At 42.6% G+C, this 18,457-nt stretch overlaps 1 protein-coding gene across 1 annotated transcript in view; it reads right to left on the bottom strand.

The window, feature by feature from the left end:
• The window catches only part of nwd2 (NACHT and WD repeat domain containing 2), a 141,716-nt gene that overhangs the window by 66,028 nt on the left and 57,231 nt on the right, over window positions 1-18,457 (bottom strand). The window contains exon 2 of the mRNA XM_078218806.1: window positions 1,049-1,137. Coding sequence (XP_078074932.1) covers window positions 1,049-1,137 — 89 coding nt within the window. The remainder of the gene's footprint in view (window positions 1-1,048; window positions 1,138-18,457) is intronic.

Raw genomic sequence — 18,457 nt, 5'->3', positions numbered from 1 at the left:
AATCTAGTTGGAATCAGTCAGGTGCAGGACCCCGTGTGGGAATGCAACTTTCCTATCAAGATAGAGGCTGAAAGAGTGAATCACCACACTTGTGCATTTCTTAACAGCTGCTTTCAGATGTGGCAAAATCCATCTCGGGGTAAGGAGGGAGAATGAACTTCACTAGGAGCAGGACTCAGTAATAAAGTCGGAGTTATTTAAAATGAAATTTAGAAAATCAATCTCCTTCCGCAAATAGGTGCTCCCTGCAACAAACACAATATAGGACTAAAACTGAGAGAGGACAACTCCTAATGAAGTATTTCCCTTGACAGGAGAGCAGTTCAGAATATTAATATCAGGTGCAGATCAGTGCAACCAGTTTGAAACACTCCTGATTTTCTAGCAATAGAATTTTGGATCCGATGGGTGGGATTTTCTGGCCGCGCTCATCCCAAGACCGGAAAATGCTGCCCGGGGTCAATGGACCTTTGCATGGTCCGTGTCCCACCCGCTACGATTCCCGTGGGACGGGAAAATTCCACCCTATGTGTCCACAAAATGACATCTCTGCATCTGAGTATTGGCCTGAATCCTGCACAGAATTCCTTTCCTCCACCAGCATAACTTGACTGGAACTGCGGCAGAAATCCCATTTTACGAGTAACGGGGTTGGGGAGTTTCAGCTGGTGGAGCAGCTGGAAAACTGGTGGTATCTGATTGGCTACTCATCATGCGCCCTCCCCAGAACTGCACGTTGGGGGCGGCACAGTGGTTAGCACTGCTGCCTCACAGCGCCAGGGACCCAGGTTCGATTCCCGGCTTGGGTTGCTGTGTGGAATTTGCACATTCTCCCCATATCCGAGTGGGTTTCCTCCGGGTGCACCGGTTTCCTCCCACAATCCAAAGATGTGCAGGTTAGGTGGATTGGCCATGCTAAATTCTCCCTCAGTGTACCCGAGCAGGTGCCGGAGTGTGGTGACTAGGGGATTTTCACAGTAACTTCATTACAGTGTGAATGTAAGCCCACCTGTGACTAATAAATAAACTTTAACTCTGTGTCCATTACCTGGAATTCAAGCCCATAGTTTTCCCTGCAGAACTCCCGCAATTTGGGATACACGTGCTCCTTCAGTGATTTCCTTTCTGCCTCTGTATCTGTGAGGGAAGAAGCAGTAACATGTCACGAGTTATCCCACATCATTACATCAAAAAGAGAGACCTCTCCTGATAGGAGAAAAACATTGTGTACATCTTGGTCACTGACAGCATGCATCTTTACAGGAGAAACCCTCATTCAGCAAAGTCACACACAGCGTAAACTGTGTTCATAAATTTGACAAATATGAATTAGTGAAAACAAAACTGCAGGGAATTTGAAATCTCATACACTTGTTCCCATTTGTAAAATAATGCAACAACGAATTCATAAATGCTGCCAGGGAGTTTGTCACTTTTGAATTCATGCCATCAACTCATCTGTGGGACCGATTTTCAACTTGGAGCAAGTCATAGATCCCAAGCGGACTGACGTATTGTAGATGCCAGACATCAGGACTGGAGCAGCTCATTCATATTCTTTATTTTCCATTGCTTCCAAAGTTATTTTGCTTAAAATAAACACATTGTACACTCTCCCCAAAGTTTCCAAAACGCCTTCCCATTATCAAAAAGCTGTCATGTTGTTTACTTTGCTGTTGGAACGAGATCTGATGAGTTTTCCATATTTTTGCACCAACAGCACCAAGCATCAATTGTTTCTCAGTCAAAACTATCACATTCTATTGTCATCATCTCACTCTTACAAGAACCTAATCTCCCTGTTAGAAGGCAAGTGCTAAAGGATATATTTAACAAACAATAAAAATATCTTGAGAAATGTGTTGTTTATTTGTTTGTGTGCTTGACTCGGTTCTGGGGTGTAAATTACTGCCTTATGCCTTTATAATAGAAGCAGCACCCATTGCTCCATAGAGGTAGTTTAGGTGTTTTCTTTAAATGATAGAATATCACAGTGAGGTGTGCATCCAGAATATACACATACTCCTGGCAGATCACGGGCAACACGGTGACACAGTGGTTAGCACTGCTGCCTCACAGTGCCAGGGACCCGGGATCAATCCCGGTCTCGAGTGACTGTGTGGAGTTTGCACATTCTCTCCGTGTCTGGGTGAGTTTCCTCCAGGTGCTCCTGTTTCCTCCTACAGTCCAAAGATATACAGGTTAGGTGGATTGGCCATGCTAAATTAACCCTAGTGTGTAGGTTAGGTGGATTAGCTGTGATGAATGTGCTGTGTTGAGGAGATGGGGCAGGGGGATGGGCCTGGGTAAGATGCTCTGTTGGAGAGTTGGTGCAGACTCGATGGGCCGAATAACCTCCTTCTGCACTGTAGGGATTCTATGATTAAACTCCAAAGTCAGATATACAAATTCACAATGTTGCCCCTTTATATGCTCTGAATATTTCTATTATTGCTGATACAGTATTGAAAAGCAGACAATATTCAAACAATAACAGCTCAATGTTCATCCAGCAGTCTGGTTACAAATTGAAAATAATTTGCAGCCTGCATGCTCACATCAATATACTACAGGTTTTCCTGATTCCATTTTGATTTTAACTTCTTTCAAAAAAAACAAATGAAAGTTCAAAACTTAAGTGACAGGGAAAACAAGAATAGATTCAGAGAAAATTAAACCATGTTCTTGATTTATATAATACCAATTCATATAAGTCCTGCATCATCCCCAACCGCCTTTTAACTTGTTACTACTACTGCATAGCAATAAGAAATAAATAAGATCCACACGACACAATCAATAACAAACATGTGGCAGTGAATTTAAGGCACTAACTGGTTGGAAGTTTTGCTGATATTCCAATTGCTCCTGCTTCGGGCTAGTGATTGATGTGGTTTGTACTGTTTGATCCAATTACAGCCTTGAATCTGGCTGCCAGCTATTTATTATCCAATATTTATGGCAGGACAGGCATTGTAAGCTGCTCAACAGCAGTCACTTAGGAGAAGTGGTTGTGGAGCTTTCTTCATCTTTGTATTCCTGGCAGTTTGGAAGTTTGGCGATAAATTCAAATATTTTATCACATTTATCCTGTTAGCTACTGAGAACACCAAAAACGCTTTTGATTTGCACTGAGATGGATACAGGCAAAGGGAGTTGGCACGGGTATGTCAGGCTGAATAACCATCTTCTGTGCTGTAACCCTTCTGTGACTCTATTGGCCCTTTCTGCGATTGCTGTGGAATGGATTCAATCATTAGCTTTTCCTTTAAACAACACAGACAAAATGTTTTGAAATACACACACATAATAAGTGGAATTTAACCGTCGCAGCACTGGGCCTGTCTACCAACTGGAGTGCCAGTGGCAGCTCTGCTGTGGTCATTTCCAGGAGCCCTGTCAGGATTAAATTCCAATTAGGAAGCCCGTTGGCTGTTGTCAGGGTTCCCAGCTTTCCCCAGGAGCAATTTACCACTGCACTTTCTGGTGTGAAGCACATGTTCTACCTGCGAGAGCCATCAGCCAGTCAGAAACTGTCAGTGCCATCAGGAGTAGTGGGCACTGCAAGTATTATAGGAGACCCCAGGATGAAGATCTTTGCTGGAAGTCCCAGATGCAGATGGGTGTGACAGGATCATGAAGGCCAGACAGAGAGGCCCCAGAACAGGCATCATTATGAAGGACAGGGGGTGTCTTCCTGAGTGCCTCTCCCTTGCAACTGGCAGATCCCTCCATTTAGCCCAAGATGTGCGAGAGGGAGGGACCATCAACCCTCGCACCAGGTTGCAGAATATCCACCTGGTGGTTTGCATTGCATCCATGGCATGGCTCCCTGTTGCTGCTGGTTGAAATGAACGGCTGTGGACTGAGACGCTTAAGAGGCTGTCCTCAACCTCCTCACCTTGGACTTTATTGCAGGGGGGAGTTGGCAAAGTGATGAGAGCTCCACTTTGTACTTTCCTGCCCCATTATACAGCGCCTCTGCCTCCCAGCCCGCTCTAATAGAGGGAGATGGCGAGGAGAGGAACATTAAAATCCACCCAATGAAACAAATTCTGGATTCTGTTTGGAAATGGTTCTCTTATTCAGTGAAACTTTGGGCTGATGTTCTGATCTGACGGCTGAAATGATAATGTTGAATTGTAGCTGCAACATCTGTGTTTCTAGTTGACTGGCTTAACCTTGCATGATATTTTTTCAGTCAGCATCATGCTGTACCTATCCATCTGTCTGCACAAGAACAGTGAATAGCAACAAAGGCCATCAGTCCTGCCCCACTGTTCTGATCTATGGTCAGGACTTTATCAGACCATTTTTATTTCCTTCTGGCTTGGCACAAAGCTTGTACACCTTTCTCTAATCAATCAAGAAGGATCCTTTACCAAATCAAGTCTATTTCCGTACTCCTGAGATTTGGGTACTGCCCCTGACATCTGCTTTCACCACCATGCCTTCTACCTTGCTGTACTCAAATCTTCATTTCTCCCAGAGCTACTTCCCAACATTCTGTTCTCAGATAATGTTTACAGCACTTCCCACTCACCTTTCCCATTCCATCTGTTTATCCAGTCTTTGTTCTTGGAACATTCTGATGCCGATGGCCTGATAGTTCCTGTGCTGTTACACTTCTCATTCATTTTAAAAAAAATAAACACCTTCCCCCTCTTTGGCTGCTGCTGAACTATTCTTCTTAACACTTCTTTCTCTTTAAGATCCCTTTTCTTTTCTGTCTGCTTGCCTGCCTATTGCTACACACAACTACTTCAAACTGCATTGTTTGACCGTGGAGTGTCCATTAAAGTTTCATTTCAAAACCAGGATAGAATCACTAATACTGAGGATGTAATAATGAGTTTCGTGCAACAATAGGTTAAAAAATCCATAAAAATATAAATTGTAATGATCAGAATTAAATAACTGCATAGTAGTATCTATTAAAACATTATTGGATTATTATTACCCAGTGATTTCTACTAGGTAAGATATTTCAGGTCTTCTTTACTTTCTGTACATTTAAATATTTTATATCTGTATGTTACTCCAAGCTGGACTGAGTTGACATTTGATTCCGACAAAGTATGTTGCCAGAACTGAGAGTACTGATTTAGCCGGGAAGTGCGGCTCGTGGGGAACGCAAGCTGGAGAATTGGTAACACAGCATTGTAGCTCTCTCTCTCTCTTTCCAGACTGCATTCCTTCCAAGTGCGAGGTTACAGAAAGTACCTTTCAAACTGAGAGTTTTCAACAGGAAGATGAGAATTCTGATCAAAAACAGCACAACTGGTTGCAAACTCATTTAATCTTATGGAAATCGTTACCACTTGGAGTAAAGTGTTGACTGGACAGAGCATGAAGGAGAAAATGGAGCTGGGCTCAATTACGGGCAGTAAAAGAAAATCAGCTGTAACCTCCTGTTAATGTGCTTGTTGGTACATGAACCACAGGCTAGGATTTCCCATCCCTCCACCCGATGTGGGGAACATATCCTCAATGATATTAGCCACCCTGCAGTCGTTTAATACCATAGTGTTAACTGGCTGGAGACAAAATGTACGCCCTCATTCAGGAGCAAGTCTTGCCTCAGTGAATTACAGCCCTGCTAAATTAGCCATGCTAAATTGGGTGGCATGGTGACACAGTGGTTAGCACTGCTGCCTCACAGCGCCAGGGACCCGGGTTCATTTGCAGCCTTGGGTCACTGTCTGTGTGGAGTCTGCATGTTCTCCTCATGTGTTTCCTCCGGGTGCTCCGGTTTCCTCCCACAGTGTGAAAGACGTGCTGGTTAGGTGCATTGGCCATGCTAAATTCTCCCTCAATGTACCTGAACAGGCACCGGAGTGTGGCAACTAGGGTATTTTCACAGTAACTTTGTTGCAGTGTTAATGTAAGCCTACTTGTGACACTAATAAACAAACTTTAAACTTTATCTGTAGTCTCAGCAGCGGCAGAAGCAGTAGTGGCCACTGCTAGGAAGGACTACAAGCAGTCCCCAGTGTCCAAGTCACAGAGCCCAGGACCAGGGCAGGGAGGGGAGATGAGGCCTAGATGGTTGGGTAGTGTGATAGTAGACATGTCGATGGTGAGACCTAGGGAAGTAGGAACACTCACAGGGGAGAGAGCGTTTAGCCCCCCCCCCCCTCCCCCCACCTTTCCTCTCGGAGGTCTGACCAGGGTCATTTTCCAAGATTTCTCCCACCAGCCTGAAAATTGAGGCCGGGTTCAAAATGGCCCTTAAGGACTTCCACTCGTGCATGAGTGGGTGGGCCAGTCTAGGCCTCTCTCGTCCCACTGTAAAATTGTTGAAAAGTTGGACAGGCGGGAGGGTGCTGAGAAGGCCATCTGGGTAATTTTACAGACACCAGCAGGGGGCCATACAATTCTGCCCGTAGTCTCCACTTACACCTGAAGCAGGATTTGAACCTTTCCACTTAATAAATGGAAATACTTTAAAAATACTGCATTTAATTTTGTAATTCAGACAGATTAAGGAATGCGTTTGGATACATAAAATCTGCTGATCACCTTTTGAAGGACAGACGCTCAATAAAGTTAACGTGGAACCCTAACCATGCTCATTGTGAAATAGGTTTCTTTGCAAATTATTTGGTACATTTCCTCTTTAAAATCCCTCGGTCTGATGGCGAGAGTCTGCCCTCAGGCCTTTAGCAGTGTCAATCTGTAGCCAGTCACTGAGGAGATCAATAGTTGTGTCCTGGCCTGACAATCAGCCACTATGTTTCATTCTCTGCGAAGAGAGCACCTAACTGTTGCTGGATGACTCCAAACAGCAGAGCTAAATCCGGGATGGTGTGAAATCCATCACTCTGCAGCACCGTATGTAGAGGTTTCAATGAGTTGCCACATCATTGTGGTGAACCATAGATGGTTACCACTATGGGTACTGAACCATAGATGGTTAGCACTATGGGTACTGAACCATAGATGGTTAGCACTATGGGTACTTGTACATATGTTACTGTTGTCACTGTTGGGGTTAGGGTTGGGGTGTTCTACCTGTTGGTATTGTTCTGTGGTACACTCCGGTTGGCTCCGCCTACCTGTAGGAGTATAAAGGTCACTGCACTGCCTGGTGACCCTTTAGTCTGGGATTGTATTGTTAAGCAGTATGCTCCATTCTTGTTACTAATAAAAGCCTTTATTTCCCGGGTACGATCCAGCCTCCCGAGTGATTTAATCGCGCATCAGTCATCTCACTGAAAGTTGAGATTTTTTGACATTTTGTGACAGATTTTTAATTGACCATCCAATGGTAAAACTGCGTCCATGCGCCAAGTTGACACAAATTTTACTATTTGAAGAGGTTTTAGAATTTTCTCCTCTTGATTTGTTTTTGGAAAATACTTTGAATCACAACACCTCAGCAAATGATTTGGTTTTACCTCAAAATGTGGCTTTCATAGGGATGGGCAATAAATGCTGGCCAGCTAGCGACGCCCATGTCCCACGAACGAATATAAAAAAAAATTTCCATGACCACACTCCAGACATGCTTTAGGAAATGTTGGCTGTGATAAGGACTCAGAAAATCAATCTTAATAAGTTTGCACCTTAATTAGAACAGACAAAAATAAAACAAAATAGCAAACGCATAAAATGGCTATGAGTGAGTATGAATCCTGAGCGTGTTTGAAAATAAGGCAGACATTTATCACAGAAAAAAAACTTGAGTAATATTTTGCAAGTAGCTCTAGTGATAGGTCACCTGTTGAATTGTATTAATCTTAGTAACCAAAATACTTTGGGGTGTATAAGTGTGAAATTATGCATGAACTATTGCCCAGAATGCATTCACTAAGCTGAAACAGCATCCCATCCATGTGCATTGTTATAAGCGGTTATGTTTTGAACACACATTTGTTCACATTTAAAGCAGATTTTTTTAAATGAAGAAGAGCTTAAACTAATGAGAAGTTCCCAGAATTAATCGGTGTGCATGGAATTAGCTGAAATTAGCTTGGACAGCAATAAAGACATCAAATGTGAGCTCTCTCCTTTGAGCCATGCCATAAAGTGCCTGCACAAATCTGTCGGTCCTTTACAAATCCATTTACAATTTTATTACACAGATACATATAGAAAATCCTTCCCGGGCAACAGCAGGATTTGAGGGGGTTTGTGGTGATCCTGACAAAGTGAAGTGGCGTGCCAATAATCACTGCATTACTTCACTCTGCCCCACTGAAACAAAACTGCAGAATAAGCCACCAGATTCAACATAACACCAGAGAAAAGAAAAAAACAATGTGGAGAGGAAGATTTGTTTAAAGAGTGCAACAGATTTCCATAGACTAAGAGAAAGGAAGAGAGGGATGCGGTGAGATGAAATAAGTAGAGTAGAAATAGATATGTGTGGAGCAGTAACACTGACAGATGAGTTGGTCAAAAGCTCATGCTGGATATATTTGGTAGGGAGTCTGAGAATCAATTCTTGCGATGCAGAAAATGACGCAGCAGACACATTGTCGGAAATCATGGGTGAGTGGCCTACAACTTTCCACCTATTGAAATCATGGGCTGTGCACCTAGAATTTGTCTGCCAGCAATCAAGGCTCCCTGCTGGGAGAACAGGATCTGACCTTTAACTCACCTTTATGATTTACTGCTGGTTTTATTACTGGCACTAATGACTGATTGGGAGTCGGCAACAATTTTATTTGTGCTCTGTTCCATTTAAGCCTGTTTATCTTGCATTTCTTGTCCGGAAATAGAAATCGAATTGCAAATAGTTAGAGGCAAATCATAAGATCCAGGTAAAAGTGTCCCCGTGTTATAGGGGCCAGATTCTGGATATCCCTTTAGCCAGATAGCTCAAGTCAGGAAGTTTCCCAACCTGATGGACCTGCTTTGGTAATACGTGCCTGAATCACAGGATTTTCACTCCAGTCAGAAGGAGGTGCATATACTAGTTGAAGTTGGGCCCACTTAACCTAGAAGTAGATGCTAAGAGGTCATGGGGATATGGGAGTGTCAATGCAGATTGGTTCAAAAGCCTGCATCAGTTTTCTGGGATTTGAACCTAATTGTTTTAGAAGATTTTAGGCCGTTTAGCACTGACTGCTTATGACCCCTCACTTCTGCACCCACCTCCCTTGGCCCATAATACCGCCCATGCTAACTGACTAATGGAAAGACATCAGAACCATGTGGAGATGAAACAAAAACTTCTAAAAATCTAATACAGCTTTCATTATACAGACTCCATTGTGAAAAGAAAAATCATTCATGGTTGTAAAGGTTTTAAATCTCAAGTGGTTGATCTCTTATAAAAACAAACAAAAATAAATACAAAACAAGTTCTGTTCTTATCACTAATCCTTTAATAAGCTCTTTAAACTGTCAATCAGACTGTGAAATCTTGAGCCTGCTGCTGAGATAATTGTACTTTTCAAATTCAGCCAAGCATTTATAATGAATAGCTCTTAAGGTATCAACAGAGGACTCTATTGAAACTGCTCAAATGTATGCTAAACCAGCTGGCCTGTCTATCAAAGCAGTCCAGCAGAGTATTTTCAAAATAAATCACAGAGCTGCAGCCAATTTTAAAAAATATAGTTTAAAGAGTGGGAGATATAAAAAACACTTCTGATCATGACAGTTAACAGACTTTATTCACCCTCCAAGAGCATTTGCATCTATTCTATAAATTTGCAACTGCCACACTTCAAATTAAAGCCCCTGCAACAGCCAAAATGGTGTTTTTGAACTCAGCATTAAGTTGAAATGGCCATGCTGCGTTCAGGTTTCCCTCCTGTGGAAATCATGCCTCACCCTCTTCTCCCTGCTGGTAAAAATGGGATTTGTCGGAAATGGAGGTGGTACTTCTGCATCCTTGTCGCACCTACCATTCTTAAAGGTTTGCAGAGACTTCCTGACTCCACAAATATCAGGCCCTGGTGGCAGCTCTGATGAGCACTGCTGCGTCAGAGAAGGTTATAGTCAGCAGCAGTCACTATGACACAAAGTAAACAATCTTGTATCTGAAATACCATAAGGTAAATTACATTTTGCCACTGTACTATGGGGGTGGAGACATTCAGTATTATTGCACCATTTTCATGGCATAAAATGAATGTTGGAGACCAATTTTAGGTATGTTTCACACAGGGTAAATTAAACGAATCTGCAAATCCATACCAGTCATAAACCAAACAGAGTTTTTATATTTTCAGACACTATCCAGGCTGCCCCTATACTCGTCTGTTTAATAAACTTAATAAAATCTTGTAAAATTAATTTATGATCAAAATTCCAAAGCTAGTTTATTGACTGGATTGTAAGCTTCCACAGATTTTTAAATTGAACTCGGTGGTAACCAAACACAGCATGTAGGGTTGTTCCCTAATGAAGGTGATTATATATAAAGTCCCAACTCCCACTCAGCTGTTTTGCCATAGCACATTTGGTATGAAAACCCCAGTAGAACATAGGAGAACAAATTTACACAGAATCCAAAAGAGGCTGAGGCTATCACATTGTTGATATGAATCTGCATAAAGAGTAAAGGAAAACTGGTTACTAGATCAATCTATTCTATCATGGTGCCTGCGCAACAGGGAATACTCCATGTGGGTTCATGCGCATTATATAACAATTGCTGTCTTCATTCATATGCAGTGAAGCCACAAACCATCTGTTTTCAGATGTAATTCACACAAGCTACTAGATACTCACAAATTAATTTCACCTTAAGTGCTAAACAGCTGTTTTTACATTATTCCAGGCACCTTTATCGTTGCCAAGATGGAATCCTTATTTAGCATGATGCAACAGTTACATGAGGCAAGAGCTGATCACTTGTTTGAACAATGCTTACCAATTATTGACCTTTTGTGCCAGCCATATTTCTTTTTATCAAAACAAAAGTTATAATTTGAGAGCATACAAAATAATTTCCAGTCACATTTCCTTTGAATTCTAGAAATTTAGCAATAGCTAGAAGATCTCTGAGTTCAGCCCATTACAGGTAATGACTGGTGTGTGACGACATAACCATCAGCAAGCTCAGCAGAGCTTCAGTAAGTGTCTGAGTGAACAGTCTAGGCAAGTGGGAAGAAGAGAGCTTAAGGAATAACTCAACTGACACGGAACGAGCACAATTCAAAGGCTTGTCAATAGAACAGGCTTGGATGTACCATGACAATTGACAAGAAAAAGAATTAAAGGTTATCTCAAAAACACAAGTGAAATATGAACAAAGAGAACAAAGAAAAGGGTCGGCACAGGAACAGGCCCTTCGGCCCTCCAAGCCTGTGCCAATCATGATGCCCTAACTAAACTAAAAAAAAAACCTTCTGCCCTTACTCGGTCCGTATCCCTCTATTCATGCACCCATCCAGATGCCGCGTTACTGTACTATTTCACAAAATTAAGCACAAGTATGAGTTTAATAATTAGCGAAAACTGCATTCGATAGATACGCACTGTTACTGCTCTTCAGTCGCAAATTAATGCCTTTTTTAGTTAGTTTTAAATAATTATGGAAAACATTTATAATTCTGCTGTCAAATGCAGCTTTCACGAATTACTAAACACATATTTAATTTGTGCTGAATGGAATGAAGCAGTGCAGCCCAGCAATGTCACAGCCACAGATGCAAATTTTATCCTTCTGCCACTATTTGGGGACTGCTGTAATTTTATTTCTCAAACCAAAATTAATTAACCCAACAAGGGTTCCAGATATTTTAAACACCTAAAAATAAAGTAAATGTATAGACTCTAACACAAGTGTAGAATAAATGGATTACTGCTTTTATTAGCTAGAGGAATTTCTGAAGCAATCATCCATTATTCTTGCCAATAGCAATTCTCAGCCTTGTTGAATTTTTAACCCTGGACCTACACTGAAAATTACACTGCAATCATTCTAAACACACAGAGATATGATTTTCAGGAACAGGCACAGGATATCAATTTCAGGTAAACTGGAGTTTACAATCTATTGTAGGCTTACCATTTCTCATTTCCCCATTGATACTGACCTCTTCAATAACATTGATATTGGTTCTTTCCCTGGTTACAGTGTGGAAAGAAAATGACTTCCTACAGGCACTTGGAAACTGGGTTATAGTTTACTAAAATAAAAACAGAAAATGCTGGAAACACTCAGCAACTCTGGCAAGCATCTGTGGGGAGTTATGTTTCAAATCGGGCAGCAAGTATAGGGTGGCACAGTGGTTAGGGCAGCATGGTGGCACAGTGGTTAGCACTGCTGCCTCACAGCGCCAGGGACCCGGGTTCGATTCCTGACTTGGGTCACTGTCTGTGTGGAGTTTGCACATTCTCCCCGTGTCTGCGTGGGTTTCCTCTGGGTGCTCCGGTTTCCTCGCACAGCCCAAAGCTGTGTGGGTTAGGTGGATTGGCCATGCTAAACTGACCCTAGTGTCAGGGGGACTGGCTGGGATTATGGTCGGTGCAGACTCGGTGGGCCAAATGGCCTCCTTCTGCACTGTAGGATTCTATGATTATAAGTCCAATATAACTCGAAATGCTAACTCTTCAGAGATGTGCCAGGCCTACTGGGTGTTTCCAGCAATTTATTCTTTTATTTCTGAGTTCCAGCATCCACGGTATTTTGCTTCTGTTGTAGTTTGCTGCAATGTGCCACAACTGATGTACAAATAGCTTGATGGTTGCCATCCAAAATCCCACTGTAGCAAGATCCTAAATCTGGGAATCTCAGTGCAAGTGAACAAATGCAGCAACTGATATGCTCAAATAATGCAACCAGCAACCAAGCTGCTTCTGTCAAAATATGGCTGCAACCATTCCTGAAGGAAACAAATCATTACATAACACCTAGGGTCTAGGAAGTTAACATGAATTTGATTTGATTTATTGTCACATGTATTGGTATACAGTGAAAAGTATTGTTTCTTGTGTGCTATACAGACAAAACAGACAGTTCATAGAGTACATAGGAGAGAAGGAAAGGAGAGGGTGCAGAATATATTGTTACAGTCAAACCTCGGGTGCAAAGAAAGATCACTTAATATATGGTAGGTCCATTCAAAAGTCTGATGGCAGCAAGGAGGAAGCTATTTTTGAGTCGGTTGGTATGTGATCTCAAACTTTAGTATCTTTTTCCCTATGGAAAAAGCATAGAAACTAGAAGCAGGAGTAGGCCATTCGGCCCTTCGAGCCTGCTCTGCCATTCATTATGATCATGGCTGATCATCAAATTCAATACCCTGATCCTCCCTTCCCCCCATATCCCTTAATTCCTTTAGCCCCTAAAGCTATATCTAATTATTTCTTGAAATCAGACAACGTTTTGGCCTCAACTACATTCTGTGGTAGTGAATTCTACACATTCACCACCATCTGGGTGAAGAAATTTCTCACTCAGTTCTAAAAGATTTACTCCTTATCCTCAAACTATGACCCCCCTAGTTCTGGACTCCCCCACCATTGGGAATATTCTTTCTGAATCTACCCTATTTAACCCTGTTAGAATTTTATAAGTTTCTATGAGATCCCCTCTCACTCTTCTAAACTCCAGTGAATATAATCCTAACTGACTAAATCTCTCCTCATATATCAGTCCCGCCATCCCAGGAATCAGCCTGGTAAACCTTTGCTGCACTCCCTCTATAGCAAGGACATAGTTCCTCAGATAAGGATGCCAAAACCGCACACAATATTCCAGGTGTGGCCTCACTATCGCCTATACCATTGCAGCAAAACATCCCTATCATTATACTCAAATCCTCTCGCTATGAAGGCCAACATACCATTTGCCTTCTTTACGACCTGCTGTACCTGCCTGCTTACTTCCAGCGACTGATGCACGAGGACACCAAGGTCTCGCTGAGTATCCACCTCTCTCAATTTACACCCATTTAAGTAATAATCTGTCTTCCTATTATTGCTGCCAAAGTGCATAACCTCACATTTATCCACATTATACTGCATAGAACATAGAACATAGAAAGCCACAGCACAAACAGGCCCTTCGGCCCACAAGTTGCGCCGATCACATCCCCACCTCTAGGCCTATCTATAGCCCTCAATCCCATTAAATCCCATGTACTCATCCAGAAGTCTCTTAAAAGACCCCAACGAGTTTGCCTCCACCACCACCGACGTCAGCCGATTCCACTCACCCACCACCCTCTGAGTGAAAAACTTACCCCTGACATCTCCTCTGTACCTACCCCCCAGCACCTTAAACCTGTGTCCTCTCGTAGCAACCATTTCAGCCCTTGGAAATAGCCTCTGAGAGTCTACCCTATCCAGACCTCTCAACATCTTGTAAACCTCTATCAGGTCACCTCTCATCCTTCGTCTCTCCAGGGAGAAGAGACCAAGCTCCCTCAACCTATCCTCATAAGGCATGCCCCCCAATCCAGGCAACTGCCATACATCTGCCATACATAAGTCCACATGCTCCACCTGTCCAAATCACACTGAAGCATCTCTACATCCTCTTCACAGCTCACCCTTCCACTCAACTTTGTATCATCTGCAAATTTGGAGATAGTACATTCAGTTCCCTCTTCCAAATCATTAATATATAATGTGAACAGTTGGGGTCCCAGCACAGATCCCTGAGGAACCCCACTCGTTACTGACTGCCAATCAGAAAAAGATCCATTTATGCCAACTCTTTGCTTCCTATCTGCTAACCAGCTCTTTATTCACCTCAAGACATTACCTGCAATCCCATATGATTTAACTTTACACAGTAGTCTGTTATGTGAGACCTTGTCGAAAGCCTTCTGAAAGTCTATATAAACCACATCCACCGGTTCTCCCCAGTCAACTCTACTAGTTACATCCTCAAAGAATCCAATAGATTCTCCTTTTGTAAATCCATGCTGACTTTGTCTGATTATACCACTGCCTTCCAAATGCTGAGTTATGAAATCCTTGATAATGGACTCTTAGCAACTTCCCCAGTACTGACATTAGGCTTATTGGTCTATAGTTTTCTGTTTTCTCTCTATTTTCCTTTCTGAACAGTGGGTTTACATTAGCTACCCTCCAATCTGTAGGAACCATTCCAGGGTCCAAAGAATTTTGGAAAATAACCACCAATGAATCTACTATTTCCAAGGCCACTTCCTTAAGAAGGTGGAAGAGAGTATGCCCGGGGTGTGTGGGGTCCTTGATTATGCTGGGTGCTTTTCCGAGGCTCCGGAAAGTGTAGAGTCAATGGATGGGAGGCTGGTTTGCATGCTGGACTGGCCATAGAATGCTCACCTATGGCCCATCTGGCCATTCCCAGGAGTATAAAGGGGCTGTAGCAGGTAACTTCTGTTGTAGTTAGCACTGATCACACTGTTTCACAATCTTTTCAAATGTCAGCATCTATGCCAGGGCACCATATATTGCTTCTAGCTAGCATCTACATTTTTGACAGGCCCGGATGGGCATTATGTAATTCTTCAAGTAATAACTTTCTTTCAGGCACGGGGACAACTGTTCTCGTTTCCCACAGGATGACACCATCCCCACAACTAAGTTAATCTTTTCCCGACTGATAAGTCTTCATTTGTTCCGTAGCTCTTTCAAGCCACCAACCATGCACTATCATGTTTTTGATTCTTGATAATAGTGGGTCTCGATTGGTCCAGAACTTTATGTGCTGTGCCATCACAGATAATGGATCTAAAATGTTTAAGGCCATTACAATCTCTTGAGGTACTGGAGGGGATGTTGTACTTTCTGGTACTTATAGTGTCTGCATGGGCTGTGTTGAATTGTGTTCTCATAAGCCGTCAATGTCCATCATTGTATTCTAGCAGAAGCAATTGGGGAATTCCTTCATCTTCCTTAAAAAACCCTTAACGGAGTCTTGTGGTCAGTTATGACAGTGAAATGTCTCCTATAGACATATTGATGAAACTTCTTAATACTGTAAATCATGGCTGGGCTTTTCTTTTTAATTTGAGAATACCTTTTTTCCACATCTGAAAGGGTTCTTGATACATATCCAATGGTCTCTCTGACCCACCATTCTATGAGATAACATATCTCCCACCCCATACAGGGATGCACCACAAGTGAGAACAAACTTTTTAGGAAGGTCAAAATGTACCAACAGGTGTGACGATTGAAGTGATTGTTTTACTTCATTGAAAGACTCCTTTTGTGGTGTTTTCCAGCAACGTCTCTGTTGTTTCTTCGATAGTCCATGCAAAAGTGCCAGCAATGTTGATCGATTTGGGAGGAACCGCCTGTTGTAGTTGACTAGTCCAAGGAAGGACTTGCGTTCTGAGGTGTTCCTAGGAGCTGGCATTTCCCTGATGACTCTCACTTTGTTCTCCATAGGCTGTAACCTCTGTGCATCCATTCTGTAACCTAGATAAGCCACCCTATTCACTAGGAAGGTGCACTTTTCTCTGTTCAGGTGTACACCTGCCTTTTGAAATCTCTTCAAGACTTTGTCTAGATTGGCTAAAAGCTCTTCCTCAGTGGATCCGGTTATCAAAACATTGTCTAGGTAAACAACAACTCTGGGTAAATCCTACAGCAAACTCTCCATTGTACATTGAAAAATGGCACAAGCTGATGAGACCCCAAATAGTAGATGTATTTTCTGATATACCTCTTGTGCATGTTGATAGTGATGTATTCTCTTAATGTTTGTCCAGCTTGGTATACATTAAACCCTTTGGGTCAATGGTGCCCAAGTCTTCTAAATGTTTAAGCTCAGTTTCAACTTTTTCAAGTTATGGGTAGGGCACAGATCACATCCTATAAAATCTTGGGGTCGCTTCAGGGTCGACATGGATCTTCGTCCTTAAATCTTTGATCTTCCCCAAATCTTCTCAAAATGCAGCTTCTGAAGACTTCATGCAGGCCCCCTTCATTTATTTAAAAAAATTCCAGCCTGTTTAACTTGATTCCTGGAGCCAGTCACGTCCCATCGAATTCAGTCAACGGTAGCTGAGCAGACTGCTGTCATGGACTGCTTCCAGGAGTCATGGTGGTTTCTACGATTTGAATAGCTTCACCAGCGTATGTGGCTAGCTAGGCTGTGGTGTTCTTCAACCTCAGGGTTGAACCCCTCCTTTGAGATAATGGTATGTTTGTTCTCCAACGTCCCTGGCCAAGGCCCCCATGTCCAGTACCATCTTTGATGGATGGCCATTCACCAATAATATCACTGTAATTGGGGCTACTTTGCCCACCGTTATGTTATTCACTGGCCCAATATTTGGTTCATCTTCTGGACGACTCTCCATATTATGTACTGGAGCTGAATGATTTACCCTGCCTGTACTGGACAGACCTTGCCTGTTTCTACACTTGTGCCTTATATGCCCCCTTGTCCCACATGTGATGCATTCTGCTTCTCTGAATCGGCATTTCTCTTAGGAGTGACTCCCCCTACATCAGTAGCACTCTGCATTACTCCTAGGTTGTTGACTGTACTTCCTATGCTTTTGAATTCTTCTGGCTTTAATACTTCTTTTTTTACTTAAACCAGTGCCCTCACTCTTGACTACTACTGTTGCTAGCAGCTTCTCACTAAACCTCATGGACCTCGCCATTCTGCATGCTTCGCAGCTGTAGGGTCCCCTTCTCTATGCTTTCCATTGCTAGGGTCACTCCTAGCACCTTTTCGAAGGTTATTTCCGATTCTGTCAGTAGCATTTTCTGCATTGTCACATTGTTTACACTGCATACTAAACAGTCCCTTAACATGCCATTCAATGCTGAACCAGACTCTCAGTGCGCCACTATTTGCCTTACCAATATTATAATGGTTGCAATGGTCTCTCCTGGGTTCTCCCCTTGAGTTAAATTTGTACCTTTGCAACACTACTGAAGGTTCAGGATGGTAATACCTTTTCACTAGTTCCACAAGCTCTGCAAAAGTTTTGATTGCCAGGAGCACCCAGAGAAGTTAAACTTCTAATCAAATCAAATTATATGTCTGGGTCCCACATGCAGTAAGCAACATAACTTTCTTCTTATCCACCCGTGCCCCCACCACCCACCCCTCCCCACCCCCCCCATTCCATTAGCCTGGAAAATACATGACAATGCTCCATATACTGTACCCAGTCTTCAGAATTTGCATCAAATGGTTCTAACTTGCCAAAGATAGGTACGTTGCTGATTTCCTTTTTGCAGGTTGGACCCGAGTGAATTTATTCTGAAGCAATTCAAACGCGATCTCCTTCATACTTTTACTGTGCTTTCAGGCATGCCCGTTTTCCTCGTTGCCAATTTTAATGATTGGCAACCAGCACGTTAACTACAACAAAAGCAATTTATTAGCTAACTTAAACTATGTACAGAGTCCTTCAATAGGTGTCTTCTCCATTCAACTCCAGGATCGAATCTAATGGTAAAAGCCTGCACTCGGTCCCGGGATGTGAGTGCTCCTGCCTCGTTGGGCATTTGGGTCACTCACCCCTTATATCGGTTCGCTACTACAGTGTGCAAACTACACTTCCTGAGATAGGTTCATCCTCAGGGG

Source organism: Mustelus asterias, chromosome 1, assembly GCF_964213995.1.
Source record: "Mustelus asterias chromosome 1, sMusAst1.hap1.1, whole genome shotgun sequence".
Lineage (NCBI taxonomy): Eukaryota > Metazoa > Chordata > Chondrichthyes > Carcharhiniformes > Triakidae > Mustelus > Mustelus asterias.
This window is presented reverse-complemented; position numbering and strand designations above follow the sequence as displayed.